Raw genomic sequence first — 13,597 nt, forward strand, 5'->3', positions numbered from 1 at the left:
TACAGCACTGCGACATTCTTAGTGGAGTGTTGTGTAGTAGCACATTATGAGGCTGGTACATTGAACTGAAAGCTGTTACATACACTGTAACAGTTGTAAACACTGTAATACTGATTAAGACAGAAAGTATACATCTTTTAAGTGCTAAAATATTCAGAATGCCCAACAAGTGCAAACAGCACAAACAAGATGTGAGATCTAAGAAAGATGTAGGCCTGTCCCATCCCATTTTTCTAGCAGGATTGCCTTGAGTTGATGTTGTGAAGAAGGTGATGGTGTGTGGGATTGAACTGTACTTTCCACTGGGTCTACCAGTTTTCAGTGGATTGGGATCTAGGAATTGTCCTGGCCAGGACTGGAAATGTGAGGCTGTCTCATGTTCTTTAGCCAAGCACACAGTCTACTGCTGAAAGAGCCTTCTCATCTGACTGGAGTGGAGGCGGAGAGTCCTAGCGTTCTGGCCAGTGTGGGTATATGTATGTACTGCATTGGAAACGGAGAGTATCATCGCACTTCATTTGAATGGTTTTTCACTAGTTCATTCAGTTTAACTAAATATTTTTTAGATAAATTAACAAATTTTAATATTAGCTTATTAATGTCATGGTTTCGGATTTTATCAGGCTCTCGTTCATCCAAGCAGGCCGTCATGAAACTGTCAGGGGGGGCCTGCCCGTCCTGATCCGGTGCTGTTCGTGTTGCCCAGGTCATGCAGGTGGTCCGGGAGCAGATCACCCGGGCCCTGGCCATGAAGCCCACCTCCCTGGACCAGCTGAAGAGCAAGCTTCGGGGGCTGAGCTACTCTGAGATCCTGCGGCTGCGCCAGTCCGAGAGGATGAGCCAGGACGACTTCCAGTCCCCCCCCATCATGTGAGCTTCCCCTGCCTGAGCCAGAGTCTCCTGGGGGGGACCCAGCTCTTATTTTCACGTTTCCCTTCAGACATGGTTTTTCCGTTCACACCATGGAATCATCTCAGTCATATTCTGATAGTTCAGATCCCATAAACGAGCATTTTATGAAGGATAATGTCTTTGCTGCTGGAGTCCTTTCGTCAGTACTGATGGAGATGTGACTCCAGTTGTTTGCAAGACTAAAACGTTGTTTTTTTCTCAGATGATATCAGGTCTCTTCTTAAGAAGAGAATATTTAATTTAATGTGCGACATATAAGATCAACCATAACACCAATGATAATGTGCAGTTAGTTATCTTTCTCAGATTGGCCACAAACCAGAGAAACAGAGCACATTAAAATTTTATTCTTCAAACGAGGTAGAATGGTCACATTTTAAAAGTTCAGTTTTAGGTTATACAGTATCTGTTGGTTTAAAACATGTCAAAAAAGGACATTTTCAAATTACAGATATTTTAAGGAACTTAAAGTTTAGCTTCCAAATAAAACGAAAGGGGTGAAGGACGCAGGTGTTTAGCTTGTGTCCGGGGCTGGCAGGTAATTAGAATGCTTGAAAGTGCTGTGCCTTTGTTTCCATCTCTGTACAGCTATGCACCAGTGACCCCCTGTGAGCTCAGTGACTTTGTCTGTTGCAGTCAGTGGATATAGTGTCTTTCTGTCCACTTTCCAGTGAGCTGCGGGAGCGAATCCAACCGGAAATCCTGGAACTAATAAAGCAGCAACGTCTGAACAGGCTGTGTGAGGGGAGCTGTTTCCGCAAGATTGGCAACCGGCGGAGACAAGGTGCATCCTGATCACTGTGCTGTCGCCGTACATACTGTATGGTGTTGGTACAGGACACTGACCACGCTCGTACACACAGCACGGACCACGCTCATACACACAGCACTGACCACGCTTGTACAGACACAGCACTGACCATGTTCGTACAGACACAGCACTGACCACGCTTGTACACACAGCACTGACCATGCTCAAACACCCACAGGACTGACCACGCTCGTACACACAGCACTGACCATGTTCGTACACACACAGCACTGACCATGCTTGTACACACACAGCACTGACCATGCTCATACACACAGCACTGACCATGCTCATACACACAGCACTGACCAAGATCGTACACACACAGCACTGACCATGATCATACACACACAGCACTGACCATGCTTGTACACACACAGCACTGACCATGCTCATACACACAACACTGACCATGCTCATACACACGGCACTGACCACCTGTCTTCCTCTCCAGAGAAGTTCTGGTTCTGCCGTCTGTCTCTGAATCACAAAGTTCTGCACTACGGAGACTTGGAGGAGCCACCCCAGGGGGAGGTGCCCTTCGAATTGCTCACTGACAAGAGTAAGTTCCCTAACAGAAGGGAGGGAGGTTTTGTTAAAGGAGGTGGGGGGGTTGTGTAAATAATGAGCTTATTTCCAGCTGGGATGAATGGGGGAGCAGATGGGTGATTATAGGGGAGTAGAGACTAGCGTCTGGATCTGTAGATACTGGGGAAGGAAAGCAAGGCTAGCCTTTCTAGCATCTCTCTCAGTCTGGCAGTCTCCCCCTTGTGTGTCTCTTTCTCCCTCTCATCTGTCCTCATGTTCTCTCTCTCTTAGTTCCGGTAGCTGACATCAAGTCAGTGGTGACAGGAAAAGACTGTCCTCACATGAAGGAGAAGAGCACCCTGAAACAGAACAAGGTGCCACCCTCACGCTGGACACAGCGGGCGCACTAAAGAGGAGGAAAGGGGGATCTGGGTTCATTTGCCTTGCTCAGTAAATCACTGAGATCGTCCTGTAGGTTATACAGGGTGTCTGGAAAATGTTTATATCCCCTCCTGGAGGGCCGCAGTTTGTCCAGGGTTTTACTCCCAGCCCGAGCTCTTCTGACCAGCTGTGTTTATCAGTTCTTCAAATTCTTTTAAACCCTGTGATTTGAAAGAAATCCTTCTTTCAGGGTTAAGTACTGTAACTATGAAATATGAAGGCTGTTGCATTTGTAGGAATTGAGTGATAAAGCCATTAATTGGAGAATTTACTGGCACAAAAGCTGCATGTTTCTCTTTGGCCCCTTGTGTGCACATTAACAGATTGTGGAAGCTTTTTATCTTCAGGAAGTCAGTTCAGAATAATATTTTATGCTCCACATGTGAAGATTGTAATCAGAGAGTCAACAACATTTACGAGTAGGTGCAGTTTAACAATGTGTGGTATACGCTAATCAGGCACCTTAAGTCATATATCTGATTGGTGTATTCTGACTGTTTTTTTACATTGTAAAATGGATCAGTTCTGTACTTCCCTACCATGCAATATATTTTTATACAATATGTGTGTGTAAATACATGTGTGATGTACTGTATTCATGCATGTACTGTATAAAGAGATGAAAAGGACTGCTTGCAGCCACTGCGCAGTGGGGTGGTCTGTTCTAACACACGTGTGATTTGTGTAGGAAGTTGTGGAGCTCGCCTTCTCCATCCTGTACGATCCCGACGAGGCTCTGAACTTCATTGCACCCAATAAGTATGAGGTAAGACCCTGACGCACAACACAGCAAACGCTACCTCACTCTTTTCTCCCCCTCAGTCTTCCCTGGACTCTGGCACGTCCTGCCATTGTGTCAGCGATGACCTGTGAAATGTGTATTCAAGTCCTTCTCATTAGATGCACATCAAATAGTGTCACAGATGCACATAACATGACGTCTTCTAGGCTGCAGAGGGCAGTATCACTTGCCAGGATTTCACAAGCAGCACTGGGTTTGAGGGAGTGTTTCATTTGTGTTTGGCAGAACAGCAAACCCACTGGCTGGCCAGGGTCTTGTGAGCTTCTCTGTATTGTAACTGTGTCAGTCCTCCATACAGTGTCTTTGCCCTGTGTGCATACATTGAAAAAACCCAGATGACCTGGCAGTGCTCACTGACCGGATGCAGATCTCATCTCCACCTCCTCTGCGCCCTTACATGGGTTCAACACAAATCCAAACTCATGTTTCTGACTCGTGGGTCATTACAGATTTTTGAATCTGAAAGGAGGGTGTTGTCTCCCTGTGTGTGCGTGTGTCATCAGTATTGTATCTGGACCGACGGGCTGTGTGCTCTCCTCGGCCGGGAGATGAGCAGCGATCTGACCCGCAGCGACCTTGACACCCTCATCAGCATGGAGATGAAGCTCCGCCTCCTCGACCTGGAGAACATCACCATCCCCGAGGCCCCGCCCCCCGTGCCCAAGGAGCCCAGCACCTACAACTTCACCTATCACTATGGCTGAGGGGGGGGGGGGGGGAGTGGGAACCAAGCAGTTCTAGAGGGTGGGGGAGGGAGGCAGATGGAAGGGAACATGTAGAGGAAGCTTTATGGATCTGGGAGGGGTAATGGGCAACAGGGAAGACGGGGACAGGTGAGGGATGGTGGGGTCGGGAGGGATGAGGGAGAGGGAGATCAATAGACAAAGGGAAAGGGAGGAAGGGAGAACTGGTGAGGAAAGAATAAAGGCAGCTTTTAATGACAATATAACAATACACCCAGCACTGCTACTTTAAGAGGGGCTGTAAATCATATTGATGTGTCCTTCAACACTAAAGAAATTGTCAGCTGACCACATCAGAACTTGGCTTTACTTGTCAGGGAGGGTGGTTTGGCAAAATAGCTTTTATGCCTTTTTTGATGGCACAGGAAAGGATGTAACCCGTTTGAAGAGATGTTGCATCCCGGTTGATAATCGTCTAACCTAGCTGTTTTGCAGGACCTCATAACTGGAACATGTTGTCTGATTTCAGTTCATCCACAACAGCAGGCCTTCTGAGAACCAACCAGCCCCTCCTCTGAACAGAGCTTAATTCCACACTGAGAAGTAGAGAGAATGTAGACCACAGCAGTGTTTCAACTGTGGAAATGTGTGTGTGTTTTCTGTTTTTCAGAGTGCAATTTCCTGTTCACAGAAGAAGATGTTTTCAGCTTGCACACTCTCTGTGAACTGTGCTATACTGTTCCAAATTTTAGTTAAAGAAAACACAATCTTGAAGAAAAGTCAGAAATCCAACGCTCAATCTTAAACATCCTACTAAAGAAAATTTAGAGTCATGATGAACTGATGTTTAAGAAGAAGCGGTGTGCTAGGGCTGCCTGCCTAGTTTGACCAGTCTCTCTTCTCCCTCTCTCAGTTTCAGTATCACTATTGTTATTTGTAATTGAGAACAGAGTCTATTTTTGTAACTGAAGATGTCAAGTTGTTCTGAGCTCTTAAAGGGGCATCTGGCAGGCAAACCTTTAACTAATACTGGCAATTCAAAAATCTCCCCAGTATGACAGCTGGTTTGGGAGATCTATGTTCAGTTTGGTTCTTTTCTTGCACATGGAAGGAGCACCAAACTGCTCATGTCACTCAGTAAATTTCCATGGAGATAGTTTTCTAAATACCAGAGTATCTGGAATACACCTACTGGGAATGGGAATTCTGTATACCCTTGCTCACATGTGTAGGGATAGCTCCTCCAAATCCATTCTCTAATTCCGTGATGTATCTTCAAAGTGGGATAGCTGATACACAAGTGCAAATCGAAGTGAACTTCTTCTCGGGTAGTTGTGTAGAATCAGAAGGGTGCTGTATCCCTTCCCCTGAGAAGCCTGTACCATCTAACTGCATGATGCAGCGTACTGCCTGCGACACAGCAAGCAGCAGCTCTCGGCAGAGTTTTGCACAAGACTTCATCTGAACTAGAAACGTGAAGAAAAAAAGTTTTCATGCGGCTTTCCAACATACAGACATTGTTGATTCCGCTTTCCCTTTCAGAGACTGACCCAGACAAAACTATTAGAAGGGGCGTAGTTTGTATAAATTAGTGTTTCCGATGTAACCCAAATAGAAAGGCTATAGAACACTGCCATATTGTCGTTTTAATGTCGGTTTATATGGGAAGGGACAGCATACAGTAGTGCTTAGGGGTCCAGGCTGACAACTGCAAGGTTGTGGGTTTGAGTCCCTGCTGTGGTTACTGCTGTTGTACCCTTGAGCATGGTACTTTACCCCAGTTGCCTCAGTCCACCCATTTGGGTACCTGCTACAGACTACATCTCATCCAGAGAAAACAAGAGAAGATACAGTAGTTGTCTCAATCCTAGCAGCCACATTTAATCAAGTTAATAAATGGTGCAATTAATTGACTGAGAGCACAACTTAAAACAAATGTAGCTTGGGATGAACATTACCTCTCCTACCCGCGGTTATGCAGGGCCATAAAGTGAATGGAGTGTCCTCTGCTGGACAACCAATGCTACTGCCAAATCCTAAGACAATCGCCTAATATTTGCCCTCAACAGTTTAAGCACTGCTGTTTGCCACAGAGTGTGTGGATTGAGAGATGTTTGTATATGGGGAGCCTGGAAAGGGGTGTTTGTAATTGGTACCGTTTCATATGAAATCTTCGCAGTAGCTATGATTGTGTTAATGCTAGTGACGGTAGTGAATGACCTGTTAATAAAAGGAAATAAAAGTGTTACAAAATATACATATAAATAAATGATTAATATCTGTATACTTTATGTTGCCTTACAGAGGCAACTGTAAAGAGTTTGTGTGAATAAACAGAGAGTGAAAGGTATCACCGTTGTCCTTGCTGTCCTTCTCTGGGAATCGGCAGTAACCTGTGGATAGAGGGTTATAACAGAAGACCGAACAGAGAATCATACAATATGGGTTGTAGGTGCAGTAGTTTCATCTTTATGTCTAGTGGCTGTGTTTTTAGAATATTCCCAAGAATAAATAGAAGATAAGAATGTGGATGAGACTACCTGTAATTCTTTTTACTATTGTGATCATGTACTTACTGGACAGACTGCATATTCTAAAGCGCGGCAATTGGTGAGAAACCTTCTTGCAGTCACATTGCAGCCATAGTTTTATAACAACTTAAATGCTTCAGTAAATCAGTTAAAAAATTGATATGGTAGGAATTGTTCAGAAAAGAACGACCAGGAGGATTTTTTTCCTTGAACGATAGGACATTCAGTTAGATGATGTATAGAAAGATTTGTACCTTCTAAGTCTTGAACAGATAAGACTACGAGAGGGCTAGTGTAGTGCACTCTGTAAGTACTGTGCTAGATTAAGAGTACAACAACACAGTGTTGGAGCTTTTTTAGTGGGTGATTGATATACTATAAAGATGAATAATTTGCTGTTTATTTTAATTCATGTCAGTACCACTACATTATTCCATAGCTCCAGTCCTAGTATATGCAACAGTATAGCCCGGGTGTTTGAATACTGGTTACACAGCAAGAACATTCACTTAGACTGTCAGCTCTGTGGTCGGTACCGATTCACAGGGTGAGATTTAAAACAAGGGCAACACTGCCCTGGTTCAACCCCCACACCTGGTTTGCCGTCTATGTGCAGTTTGTATGTTCTCTCCGTGCTCTGGTTTCCTCCCACGCTTCAAAGACATACTGGTAGGTTCACTGGCTTCTGGGAAAATTAACCCAAGTGTTAGCTTGTGTGTATGTGTCTGTGTGTGCCCTGTGATGGGCTGGGGTCCCATTGGGGTTGCCTGTTGCTTGCCGAGATAATCTCTAGCTCCCCCGTGACCTTGTATTGGATAAAGCGCTTAGAAAACAGATGGACCAGAACCACAACTAAATACCAGATGAAACAAACAGGGACACAGGCAAGATATAGGGTATGACTAGGAAAGATGCGCAAAAGCACACCTTTTACAATAATCAATAACATGACCGCAATCATCTACAGTATTTCTAAAACATCCGTCAGTCTCCATGTCCTTTATATCTGATACATTTTACGTGCAGGTTCAGAGACTGGTCAGCTATGCATATTGAGTGCCAAGACGTGACAACAATATAAAAGTGACAATAGTATCGATATTGGCTTTAAGCTTACTGAGCAGTAAAAATTATGGACATAATATTAATGTTAAAATTGCTAAAAAATCTCGACAGAGACGCTCAGTACGTAAAAGCCAAGAACACTTCCAGTATTGCTGATAATAAACACAGAAGCCAGTTTTTGCGCCAATGCCTTCCAATTACTTTTTGTCCGTTTGCGCCACACATACGACACCACCTGCTGCGCTTCCTTGCTCCCGCATTTGGTTCCGGCGGAAGCCTCTCCTTCACCAAAATATTATTTTTCAAGTCTGTGCATATGATATTCACCAATGCAGAAAGAAAACAAAGTCCTGAACGTCTTTAATTTTCTGTGTATGTTGACCTTTTCAGAACTGATGAGTCACAAAATTAACTTGTTTTTACATGACCGTAGGAACCACGATGATGTGGTACGTGTTTCCAGGGGGCCCTCTTCTACCCGTTCACTCACTTCCGGCCTATGTCCCCCTAAAAGAAGGTCCTGGCGGCGCTCTAGCTCCGCGGATCAATTTTTTAAGCGTTTGGTGTAATCCGATCTGAATCGGAGCCATCAGAACCGCAATCATGGTAAGACTGTCTTAGACATTTTCTAGGTTAACATATATTCTGTAATTCCGAGGTATTTGGGTTTTAGGAAATTGATGGGTTTGTTAAAGTCACTTACCTTTAGCTTGGGAAAGGCCATTGTTGGGCGCGCTTGTGTTGGGTTTGATTAAACCCCGTCTATGCCGCTCTGTCGTTTCCCGAGTACACAGTATTGAACTGTAACTCGGAACCTGGGTTCTAGTTAACTACAGGTTAGCTCGAAAGTACGGCCTCGGCATCCCCAGAAACTTGTAATGAATGAAGCCGATGCGTGTTGTGTTGAATACAAAATCTTGCACGGTCGCCCAAACTGTTTCGATTCGTCGCCGTTCTGTTACATGTGTATTTGCAAAACGGTGACTTTGGTTATTCCACGTCGTCAGTGGAGAAAGCTCGGTACGTTTTGGGCTTCGATGCATTAAATTATACAGCTTACAATATATAGTCTTTCACGCCGTTAAGTGTTCACTTGAAATGAGGCCTGTGGTGATGAGCGGTGCACCGTTGAGCTGGGTTGTACAACCATTGTCTTCGACATAACCGATTTTGTCTTCAGTCTGCACGGCATGCCACAAACACCGTGTCCCGTGGAGTGAAGGAAGCGAGCAAGCATCGTAACACCACGGTTGTATGTGCTAGCAATGGTTGTTCGTTCTAGGGACTTCTGGCTGCAAACAACCCAGGTGGTTAATTAAAATAGGTTTCATTTAGATGTGGGATCAGTTCTATAATACATCACATAATATGGTCATATTGCTTCTAGCGTGCTCCTTTGTGAAGTTATTTTGATGGCCAAGCCAACTTTAAAAATACGGATTTAAGGCTAAAATCCCTGTGTATTGGGGAGTAAAGTGGACTTACTACTCTATGCTCCTGTCCATTACCTAGTGAAGTTTGAGTAAGCAAAGCTTATTTAACTATAGCTCCCTGGGAAAGTGGTGTGAAATCTGTGTTTTGTCCAGGTAAAGGTGCAGTATACTCGTTTCTCTGGTCTTTTAATCCTTCTTTGTTTCTGAGAAGACCTGAACTGCTCTAGGCCCGAAGTTTCCCTTTTTGTTTTGGTAGTTTCACAGCTCATGTGATCGCTTCCCCTCTCTCTCTCTTTGTAGACGGTGGGAAAGAGCAGCAAGATGTTGCAGCACATCGACTACAGGATGCGCTGTATTCTTCAGGATGGGCGCATCTTCATTGGGACCTTCAAGGCCTTTGACAAACACATGAACCTCATCCTGTGTGACTGCGACGAGTTCAGGAAGATCAAGTAAGAGGCTCTGGTGGCTTTATAGTCTCTGGTGTTCTCATGCACCACTATGCTTCTGATAATATTACAAATATATTGGCGAAGATAATGGTCACAAATAAACATTTTTTGTTGAGTTCTTGTATAACAAGCTTAGATCTCCAATTTATGTTCAACCTAGTGTGTGGAGGGCATCTGCTTCCCAGTACATTGCCAGTGAACTGCTCTCACCTCACCACTCCTTTTCATATTATTAGCTGAAACTGGTTAAGATTCATCTTGGATAATTGCCTCACTGAAGTAGGTTTGAAGTGTCTGTCTGGGATTTCCTGGCCAACTGTCCAACAGTAAGCCTCCTCTGGCTTAATCTGAAGTTTGTAGTGTTATGAGCGAGTTCTGCGTCCTTCCATCCACAACCTGAGATGTTTATAAAGCTGCCATTCAGATGGACTTTTGTATATTGTCTTGATCTGTTCTGTGGTGATGGTGATAGTTTTCTGTTCTGCCTAATAGCAGCTCATATGGGGGGGTGGATGCAACTTTTATCTGTATCAGTTTAAAGTGTGTGACGCTGCAAAATGTGCAGTCCAGTCCCACCTGACGGCTTTTCCTTTTAGGCCAAAGAACTCGAAGCAGCCGGAGCGCGAGGAGAAGAGGGTTTTGGGGCTGGTGCTGCTTCGTGGTGAGAACCTGGTGTCAATGACCGTGGAGGGTCCCCCACCCAAAGACGTAAGTCTGTCCCTTTGCTCAGCAGATCTGCAGCACTGCTTCTAGACAATGGCACTCCCTTTTAAGTTCTTTCTAATTGAATTGGCTCAATAAAATGTGCCCCCATAGAGAACAATTGTGAGCTCTTCTGCACTAAAGATCACATTTTCAAGTCAAGATGCTGTTCTCCATTTTTTTTTAAAGGATGCATATGTCTGTCTGTCTCCCTACCCTTAATGCCAAGATCCCATTAGCTGGTATAACTCTAGTTCTAAAAGTTAAGAAATTAAAGGAGGCTTGTTTGTGTTCTAAAATTGCAAGAGGTTGACCTCCTGTTGTGGTCATCCTGCCAGAATCGTTCAGTGTTTTCAATCCTGCTCCAGCCTGGAACGGATCAGGGCCTCAGGCCAATCTGTGTGGAGCTGGCAGGATTGCTGAACCTGCGATGCACGGTGTGCAGAATCCTTATTTTCTGTAAATCGTGACTTTGCATATGTGAGTTTTTCTTGCACTCGGTCCACTCCTGTGTAAGGCTGCTGTTTTATGGGGTTCCTGTGCTTCTGTGTTGCAGACTGGCATTGCCCGTGTGCCCCTGGCTGGCGTGGCCGGAGGTCCTGGTGTGGGCCGTGCGGCAGGCAGGGGGGTTCCTGCAGGAGCTCCAATGCCACAAGCACCCGCTGGCTTGGCAGGCCCTGTCCGCGGCGTGGGAGGCCCCTCGCAACAGGTAATAAATCCCTGCATCCCTGTTCCCTCTCCCACTGCCCACTGGAGGCAACTGCAACGTATGTGACAGCACATACCATCCGCCTGTGGGATTCTTCAGGGTTTTTTGTCAGGCAGTTAGTTTTCCTTGCTAACCGCTGCTTAGAATTTGTGTTGTGCACTTTGCTCTTGATTTGATTTTCATTTAGTCGTCCCTAAAATAGTGCAAATTTTAATCTTTGGATTTAAACTGGATTTAAACTGGTTTCAAACTGAATTACCTTTGATTCCCCAGCATCTCATTTTGTACCGTTCATTTCAGCTCCTTAATGGTTTCTTAGAATTAATTCATTTTTTTAGTTTTGGTTGCAGTAACAATGTCCAGCACTTTTAATAGTTTGCATATATTTGCCTGCTCTTTCAAGTAATAGAGGCTCTTGTAGTGATTAGAGGTCAGATATGATGGAATTAAATTAGTCTGATAAATCCTAAAGTCAGCCCTGGTCTGGTAAAGCCCAGTGTACCTATTTCTCATGATTAGGAACATTTGGATTTGTTTAATTGACTGATTTTTTTTTTTCAAGAAACATTAATACTTTGAGGTTTAGAGAGGTTTGTGACCTTCAGGTCATCTACTTTAGAAAGTAATGATTTAATATGTTCAGAAGTGGGGCTTTCCAGGGCCAAAGTTGGAGACCTGCTTCACGAGCTATAGAATTTGTTTTAATTTTTTATGGATTGGTTACGAGCAAATAAGAACTTTCACTCTCCTGCGGTGTTCAGTCTTGGTTTGATTGGCCGAAGTATTTTTGAAGGGTCAGAAATAAAAGCTTGCTGATTTCAGTTAAATGGCCAGGATCTCAATGGATAACTTGCTCACACATAAGACTTCCTTGACAGGGGTCCATTTTTGTTGAGGTTATGGCGTGCTCTTTCTGAATGCTCTTCCCGGTCTTCTTCCAGGTGATGACCCCACAGGGCAGGGGGACGGTAGCGGCGGCAGCAGCAGGTGCCAGCATTGCAGGGGCCCCTACCCAGTATCCCCCAGGAAGAGGTGGACCCCCACCCCCCATGGGCCGCGGAGCACCCCCACCAGGTACACGCTTTTTTCAGCTTGTGTGTGGTTGTGCTAAAGCCAAGACGCTGTAGCCTCAGTTTGCCAGGGAAAGTCATTTTATTTTTATTGGACTAATTACTGAGTAGTGTTCTACTTACTAAAAGTTGGTAGCGGGGAATAATATGGGTGACCTTGAAGTCTAGGGTGTTTGGGGGGGGAAACCCTTGTTTCATACACGGGCTTTTCACTGGTGTGAACATGTTGAAGTATTGCACTGAAGCCGAAGGGAGGTTTTTCTAAGTGGGCAGGAGCTGTGATGATTTCATTATCGAGCTGATTCTGATGCTGAGTCTACTGAAGCAGGATTACACTGAGCTCCTGCCTTCTTTACATTTAGAGCACAAAATCTAGGGCTGATATAAATGTGGTGCTGATATCATTGTCTGCAGTGGCTATACTGCAGTGTTTAAGGTTAGGAGTTGGGGATTTATCGATGTAAATGTGCTAGAATAACCGAGCAGTCCCTTGCAGAGGCCAGGAGTGTGTGACTTGGTTGTCCTCGGGTCTCTATAGGATATAGGCTACTTCAGAAAAGACATCTATGTGTATCGTATTAAGTCTCTTAACTATCATATGAAAACATCCTTCTCCGTTTTGAAGTCTGAAGATCCTGCTTCTCTTCCACCGCAGGTATGATGGGCCCTCCACCTGGCATGAGGCCCCCGATGGGCCCACCGATGGGCATGCCTCCTGGCCGCGGAGCCCCCATGGGCATGCCCCCGCCGGGGATGAGACCACCCCCCCCTGGGATGAGAGGTTAGGCGCACAGCACCGCCGTGTCCTTACAAACAACGAGGCTGGACCCTGCTCGCTGTCTGGGCTCCTCCAGTTGTGCTTTAGTTTTTTCTGGGTTCTGTGGTCTCTGTGGTTAAAGATCAGTCCCGCCTGTGACATCCAGCAGCCATCCAGTTAATTTTGTTTTCCGAGCATCTCAAGTCTTTTAATACTGAATGAATTTTGTTGTCTGAAATTCAATTCCTTGAGGGGCCCTATCTTCCTCTAAGCTTTGTAACAGCTTTAATTACAAATACAGCACTTTTCAAACAAAAATCCCTGTACAACTGCAATGCTGCATAGATATAGGGCTTGCATGTTGCCATCAGTAACATTCTTGTTTGTGTATCTGCCTCAGGACCCCCTCCTCCAGGAATGCGCCCCCCCAGGCCCTGAGCATCTCGGACAGACTGTCGCTTGACGCCCGGAGCTGAACCCCCCTGCACCAGGACTCTGCTTTTTGCGTCAAGTTCTTGTATAGTTGTGTTTTTTTTTATTTTGGTGTAATATTTTTAAATAAATTGTTTTGGACATTTCTGTTTCATGAAGTGGTTCTCTTTTCAAGATTTCTGTTACTCTGTGTATGAAACTGTGAATTTGCTTGACCTTCTGCTACCAACACCTGGAGTAAGTGGTTGTAGTGCCAGATGAGAGTGCGG

General features: G+C 44.9%; 2 protein-coding genes across 3 annotated transcripts in view; both read left to right on the forward strand.

Moving 5' to 3' along the window:
* Positions 1-6,525, forward strand: part of elmo2 (engulfment and cell motility 2) — a 70,812-nt gene extending 64,287 nt beyond the window's left edge. For both annotated transcript variants that reach the window (XM_088937124.1, XM_088937123.1), the window contains 6 exons: positions 707-870; positions 1,584-1,696; positions 2,178-2,285; positions 2,543-2,625; positions 3,381-3,458; positions 3,998-6,525. In XM_088937124.1, coding sequence (XP_088793250.1) covers positions 707-870; positions 1,584-1,696; positions 2,178-2,285; positions 2,543-2,625; positions 3,381-3,458; positions 3,998-4,198 — 747 coding nt within the window. In that variant the 3' untranslated portion in view covers positions 4,199-6,525. The remainder of the gene's footprint in view (positions 1-706; positions 871-1,583; positions 1,697-2,177; positions 2,286-2,542; positions 2,626-3,380; positions 3,459-3,997) is intronic.
* Positions 6,526-8,253: 1,728 nt separating this feature from the next.
* snrpb (small nuclear ribonucleoprotein polypeptides B and B1) lies at positions 8,254-13,471 on the forward strand. The gene is made up of 7 exons (XM_088937125.1): positions 8,254-8,379; positions 9,507-9,658; positions 10,255-10,366; positions 10,917-11,069; positions 12,011-12,143; positions 12,795-12,920; positions 13,297-13,471. The coding sequence occupies exons 1-7, from the start codon at positions 8,377-8,379 to the stop codon at positions 13,332-13,334; spliced, it is 717 nt and encodes a 238-aa protein (XP_088793251.1). The 5' UTR covers positions 8,254-8,376; the 3' UTR covers positions 13,335-13,471.
* Positions 13,472-13,597: the final 126 nt, after the last annotated feature.

This window comes from Atractosteus spatula, chromosome 19 (genome assembly GCF_055471065.1).
Source record: "Atractosteus spatula isolate fAtrSpa1 chromosome 19, fAtrSpa1.hap1, whole genome shotgun sequence".
Taxonomy (NCBI): Eukaryota; Metazoa; Chordata; class Actinopteri; order Semionotiformes; family Lepisosteidae; genus Atractosteus; species Atractosteus spatula.